Below are 6,861 nucleotides of genomic sequence, written 5' to 3' on the forward strand. Positions count from 1 at the left end.
GTGGCAGTGGCTGCTGCCGTGCTCTGAACCCCTCCGTTGTCGGGGCCTTAGTCATGCCCGCTGCGCAGACGTGCCCAGGCGGATGACACTGCTCTCTGGAGCCCAGTTCAGGGGGGCCCTCGCCCACACCTCGTCCGAGAGGTGCACTGTGCTGCTCCGAGGGGCAGGCTCCCAGCTCAGCAAGGCCATTTATCACACACTGTGCCTTCCTGGGATTCTCCTCCGGGAACGAAGCCTCTTTATCCGACGAGACAGCAGCTTGCAGAGCGAGGCGAGCCCCGGCCTGTGGCCTCCACGCTGTCGGGGCTGAGCCATCAGGGAGGGTGCGGGCAGAGGGCCTTCACGTGGATGAAAAGGACTTCCGTTCGCAGACCCACGAGGTGCCCTGAGGGNGTTTGGAAAGTACCAGCTGGCAGCGAGGCCCCTCCCCACTGGGCGCAGGTGCTGATGCCAGTGGGACCGGCGGTTAGTCCCTGGGAAGCTGAGTCGCCTGGCAGACTCTCCTACTCCACCAGCCTTCGGGCGAGCCCCCTGTCTTCACCTGGCACGTGTCACCCGAGCCTGGGGCGCGTGAGGTTACTGCCATAGGGGCCACACGACAAAAATGCCGTTAAGTGGACGCTTCACTGTTACATGTGAGCGCGACACAAGACCAAGCTTGTGAAAACGCCGCTTCCCCTTCCCCTGCTTCAGGGAGAGTTGACATCTTTGCCCAGAAGGAGCAGCACGACCGGGGACACTTTTCCGGCAGCTTCCAGCTATTTGCTTACCTTGCAGCCCCCTGAACTCCCCCAGGGATGGCACCGCCCTGTTCCCCGCGGCTGTGGTGGGGACGCGGTGGGGACGCCCGGGCCAGCAGGGAGTTCTCCAGGATCCGGTCCAGCCTCTGGCGGCTCAGGGCAGCCACCGCAGGGCACTTGGTCACAGCCTCTGGCAGCTTCTCACCTGGTGGCAGCATGTTTGGGACTCAGTAGGTGCTGGTTTGCACCCTGGCCTCACTCAGCCCCTCACAAGAGCACTCGCGGAACCGCTGGCCCGTCGAGCGTGGGCACAGTCACTGTGCCTTCCGTCAGCGGGAAGCTGCGGCTGGGGGCCACCCACCTTGTCCTGGTACCGTGTCCCGGCGCCCGTCAGCCGGCTCTGCACCTCCCCCACCCCGGCCCGTGGGCCACACTGACCCTCCTGCCTCCCTCCCGAGTCAGCCCGGTGCCAGCAGTAAGAAGCCAGGCTCCGGAGTGGAAAGGCTCTCTCACGACAGCCCCCAAGCCCCCCACCCGGGCTCTCCAGCCAGTGCCACTCCCACCACAAGGACGCGCGGCCCCCTGGATGCTCGTCGCAGGGGCGTCGGATGTTCCGTGTCCCGTAAAACTTTACATTAGCTGGAAATGGAAAACGTGGCCGTGTGAGGCTGGAGGGCCCCAGGAAAGGACATCTGGATTCCGTGGAATTTGAAGTTTCATAAAGCATTCCGTGAGGAGTGCACGTTCTCCAGTAGCCGAGTGTGTGACCTGAGACCCTGGGGCTTCGCCCTGCATCCAGAGCCCAAGACCACCGTCGCTGGCGCTCCTTCTGGCCACCAGCAGGCGCCGCACGTGTTAGTCTTTGAGGGGAAAGAGAAGTTTATTGTGGGAATAAGACCACTTCTCCTGGCTTCTGGTTTACTCTGTCACACATTTGCCGCAGCAACAGCTCACTCCCTTGGTGAGTTTCTGTTTGTCCCCCTGGCTGCCCTGGGCCTCCCGGCCGGTGTTCCCGTCCATTCCCAACCTCCGGAGGCTTGGCTGCCCACCGTGCACCCACTCCCACTGGGGGTTCACCTCTGTTGGTGAACATCAGAGAACCCCACAAAGGCCTGTCCCCAAAGCTGTGTGGCCTGGTGGCCGAGGGAGGGACTGGCCTCCCCGTTTCGCCCCACACCTGGTCACTGGGCCTGAAACAACTCTTCCTGCGTCCAAGGTCATGTGCCTTGACTGGTTCTGGCAACGTCCATCTTTGTGCCACTGCCTCCAAGTTGCCTGCGAAATTGTCAGTAACTTCTGGGCTGTGTGCCGTGGTCTTCCGTGACTGCTAGCTTTGTGGAGGTTGGAGAGGAAGCTGAGAGGAGGGGTCCAGTGTCAGGGTCAAGGTGAGGAGGAGCCGCTGTCAGTGGTGCGTGACAACATCTCCTCTTCTGCATCTTTCTTGCTTCCCCCATTCTGTTCCCCGTGTTCCCTCAGTGGGCAAAGGGAGTGTCCAGGAGAGGCATGCAGGGCAGAGGGGAGAGGGGCTGCTTGCCCAAGTGTCTGAGGAGCCACTGCAGGCCACCAGCACCTGTGTCCTCGGCTCTGGCCTGTGGGCCAGCGAGGGTCATCGTCACAGCTAACGATGAGTCAGCTGCAGGTACGCTGATGAGATGTGGCCTAGAAATGGCCTTTTCTCTAAATTTGTCTCCTCGAACCCTTGGCTAATGGGTATAATTCCACGCCTGGTCATTTGTGTATAAAAGGCAAAGCCTATGTGGATGAGTCACATTTTATTTAATCAGTCAGGCTCCCAGCAGGGACACCTGGCACCTTCACTGGGGCCTTTGAGAAGGGGTCACTTCCGTGTGCAGAGACCCTGGTGTGAGGGGCGTGGGCGGCTTGAGGCCATCTGGCAGGGACTCAACCCCCCACCTCCCTTTCCCTGTCCTGAATGTGGTTTTGGGCGAGGGGCCGGGTGCTTGCAGGGGCCACCCCAGGCAGAGAGCGGGTGGAGGGGAGCAGGCAGGCCTGGGGGGCAGATGGGGAACGTGGGGGAGGCTAGCACCTGCCTTTCTCCGTGCCATCTGCATGTCACTGTGAGTTAGAGACGCTCCTCGTGGAATAAGCCACATAAAATCATGGACATCATGTTTTCCAACTCCCCCAAATTAGGCTCTTTTTGCAAATATCTTCAGTCTTGTTATATGTAGGATGCGTGGATTGCCGTGGCTCCAAGTGGCAGATGGAAGGCCAAGAGAGGGGCTGGACGTGGGGTTCTTGACCTGAAGCACAACAGACATGCGGGGGGGCGATGGCTGGGAGAGGGGGAGAGGACCCCCAAGAGGAGGAACTGAAAACATTTTTCCTCCTGGAGTTGGTCCAGGACTGGGAAACACCTGCTCGTTGGTGGCAGAGTGGACGAGTCATAAGTTGCAACACTGTATCATTTGTCAGTTGACACATCTCCTAAACATTTGCTGGAAGGAGGAAAAGCCCATAGTAAGGACAAGCGATATTCGTCAAAGCAGCTGCTATTTGCTGAAGAGCAGAGCGGTGTCAGCAGAGGGACTGATGTTTGGACCTGCTATCTGGGCAGCGGCTGGCACAGAAAGCCAGAGGGTGGGGGGCGTAGGAAAATCCACGGGCTTGCCCTGAAACCTGCGGGAAACCACGAGCTCTGCCACACCTCACCTGGGGCGTCCACACCCCAAGGAATGGGTGTTTACAAAAGGTGCACATTCACTGTCCTGTTTCAGCAAACCTTTCCGTCCTGCTGTCAACATGGATGGTTTTCTGTGCAGTTTCCCGAGACAGAGCGAACATTCCCTGGGCGGTCGGTCAGCACGCAGAATGGCCGCTCTCCTGTCCGCACCAAGGCTCACCCAGCAGTGGTTCCTGCCCAGCTCTTCCCGGGGGGAGGGGGGGTGCAGGCGTGACTCACGTGGTCTGACTCCCGCTCGTCCATCCCTTCCCAATAGCTTGTTAAACGTACCTTCTCAAACCTCTCCAGGGTCTAGGCAGGGGAGGAGCTCCCCATGGGGATTCACAAACACCCCTGTTGAGCCTCGTTGGGTTCTTGAAGATGCTGAATGGTTCCCTTTTGCAAGGAGGGGTCTGTGATGACTTTCCTCCCTGTGATCAGCTCTGTGGTTCTTGTAGACCAGACTTTGCATTTTTCTCCACAGATGGCTGCTGGGTGACAGACAACAGGAAGGACACTTATAATTAGTCCAATTATCTCTAACCTTCTCGTCCGAGCACCGCCTGCGGTGACCCACAGAGACCTGTGCAAATTCAAACAGAAACCATAAACAAGCATGTTGCCAAGACCTTCCTTGCAAGAGTCCTTATCTCCATTCTGAGAGAAAGCACGGACTTGAGAACGACACCCAAGTGGGAACAAATGAGCCCGAAGAGGGCGCACGCCTGATCCGGCGGGGGGGTCCACGCCCTCCCGCAGCTGCGCACTTGGGGTGCAGATTCAGGCCCGTTCCCCAGCCTCTGGTGAGGGCCGGAGTGGGCTTGCCACGGGGGACAGGGGCTGCGGATGGCCCCCTTGAAGCTGACGGCGGTGCCGACCTTTGTAAGAAAGATTCAAAGGTGGGGCGCCTGGGTGGCTTAGTCGGTTGAGCATCCGACTTTCGCTCAGGTCATGATCTCGCGGTTCGTGGGTTCGAGCCCCGCGTCGGGCTCTGTGCTGACTGCCAGCTCAGAGCCTGGAGCCTGTTTCAGTCTGTGACTCCCTCTCTCTCTGACCCTCCCCTGCTCACGCTGTCTCTCTCTCTCTCCTAGAAATAAATAAAACATTTAAAAAAAACAAAGATTCAAAGGGGATCATTTCTACAGGCCACGCCATGTTGCTGTCTCATTAGGCAAAGATGTATTGGTGCCCCCAGGGCCACGTGCTGTTAGGTCCCGCAGACGTGGAAACCTGTGGAGAAGGAGCCCGGTGTTCTGTTGGATGACCCTGCAGCTCTGTCTGCGTCATCTGGCCACAGACCACAAGAGCATTAGCCCAGTTTCCCAGCAGGTGCCCAAGGTTTCCAGGTAATTCTGCACCACTGCATGGAGTCCTCAGACTGTGATGCCGACGCCTGGACCATTTATGCTCTGGATTTTATAAGCATAAGGTTAAGACACACTTCTGAGAACCCTCCCAGCTGGGAAGCCAGCGTAGGGCATGGGGTTGCAAAGGGCCCGTGGTGGGTTCTGTCTCCCGGTGGAGGAGATGCTTTCTGGAGGCGGGATCTTCTGAGCGGCCCAGCGTGCGAGCAGGCGAGGAGTGTGAAGGAGCCGTGAGCTCTGGGGTCCTGAGGGGTGGGCGGGGCAGGCGGAGGAGGGTCTGAGTGCAGGGCTGAGTGTCCGGTGCCACCCGACTGAGGACAGGAGCCTTAGGGAGAGTTAATGGTGAGGCTGTGGTGGACTGGAATTTCACAAGCTTTTTCTAGAGGTGGAGGCAAGAGAGGCCCCCCCAGTCCCGGCGGAAAGCACCGGAGAAAAGACTGTGATGCTTGTTCTGGGCAGCAAGTCTCCTGGGAAAGCTTCAGACCGTCACCCATCTCCCCGTCCTCAGTGCCCCCCAGACCAACGTGGAGCGATGCCAACGATTATCTGGCGACGTTTAATGCCCCGTGGCCCTGGTGGTGCTGGTTGCGCCCTGGAGTCTGGGGTCCCGCGGAGAAGTCATGGGGGCCATGCTGAGGGCACAGGCTAGCTCAGTGTTTGCCCCCCCAAGGTGGCCCTCCTGCTGTGTATCTGAGGCTCTGTGCTCCTCGCCCACTGCTGTCTGGACCCGGAGGGTGACTCAGGAACAGCCTCTGGCATCACACCAGTGAGCCCTCTGCTCAGACTAAGTCCACGTGTGGGTATTTGAATTGGCCAACTGACTTATGATGTTCTGCAAGAAAGTTCTTGGGAAAATTTGGCAGATCTAAGGGTGAATTTGGCTTTTCACCAAAACCCTTCCCCAAACCATCAACTCCAGATTTTGTGGAGGTATTTAAAAAGATACTGTGGATTCCTGACCACAGAATGTTAGCTTAAGAGTGTCTAGAGGTTTGATCTAACTTGCTGATTTTTCTGGTGAAGACACTGAGGCCAGACTGTGGGTAGCTCTGAGTGCACTGGCGTTTCCCTCTCCGCACCTGCTCTGGACAGTCCGGGCACCTTCTGTGTGTTTTACTCTGTAGGGTAGCTCTCTTGATGGTGATGTAATTTCATCAAGATGCTAATGTTGGAGTTAGAAGGTGTGAGCACAGTAGTCAGCCCCAAATAGAATACAGGTTTGTTAGAAAAGTGTAAAGGGCTGGCCCCACTGGGGAGCTGCCCCTGAAGTCCAAGGCAGAAAGCAGCTCTTGCCAGATACAGAAAGTTCTTGGTTCCCTGTGATTGTCCTGCTCTTTCCCGTTCATTAACACAGAGCTCAGACTGCATGTGTCTCCTAAATGAAGCTGGGATTTTAATCACACAGGGAACACATCCACACAGATGCCCAGGCAGCTGAAACTTTAATGTGCTGCTTCAATAAAAAATTAATGTTACAGGTTTAACTAAGTCTTCATAATGAATATGCAATTAGAAAATCTCTTGGAGCATTTGGGGACCCATTCCTCAAAATTTCATGCTCTGGTACATACAGCTTCCCCCTGAGAGATGTGAGGCAAGTTACTCAGAGTTTGGGGCCAACTGCTCCAGTGGTTTCAGAAATGACATCTTGCTATTTATTAAACAAATATTTATTGAATTTTCTCAAGAAGAAATATAATTATACTTGAATTATAGTCTTTGTTAAGTGGTTTAAGTAGGCTTAAACTCAGTAGATGACAGTTCAAAACTCTTTGACTGCTATTAATATTCTAAGGAATTATTTGAATTGTTATTGGGGGAAGAGACTTTACCTTTGGTGCAAAAGGCAGTTTAGAAATGTACATATTGGTGTTTGTAGAGGGAGAAACAATAGGATTATTCCATCCATCCATCATCTACCCATTATCCAGCATCCACCAATCATCCATCCATCCACCCTTCCATCCATCCATCCATCCATCCATCCATCCATCCATCCATCCATCATTTGTCTATTCATCCCCTCCCTTCCCCTCTTTCTCACCTAAGCTCCAGAGCTCAATTTTCTATTGTT

At 55.9% G+C, this 6,861-nt stretch overlaps 1 protein-coding gene across 3 annotated transcripts in view; it reads left to right on the top strand.

The window, feature by feature from the left end:
• DYNC2I1 (dynein 2 intermediate chain 1) overlaps positions 1 to 4,564 on the top strand; it is a 76,085-nt gene extending 71,521 nt beyond the window's left edge. For 2 of the 3 annotated variants that reach the window (XM_077761477.1, XM_077761457.1), the window contains exon 25: positions 3,908 to 4,406. Coding sequence is in view for 1 of the 3 variants with exons in the window: in XM_077761457.1 (XP_077617583.1) it covers positions 3,908 to 3,947 (40 nt within the window). In the remaining 2 variants the exon portion in view is untranslated. Of the gene's footprint in view, positions 1 to 3,907; positions 4,407 to 4,514 lie in introns of those variants that run through there. The other variant, XR_013334488.1, reaches the window with a different exon arrangement.
• Positions 4,565 to 6,861: the final 2,297 nt, after the last annotated feature.

This window comes from Crocuta crocuta, unplaced genomic scaffold, assembly GCF_008692635.1.
Source record: "Crocuta crocuta isolate KB4526 unplaced genomic scaffold, BGI_CrCroc_1.0 scaffold408, whole genome shotgun sequence".
Lineage (NCBI taxonomy): Eukaryota > Metazoa > Chordata > Mammalia > Carnivora > Hyaenidae > Crocuta > Crocuta crocuta.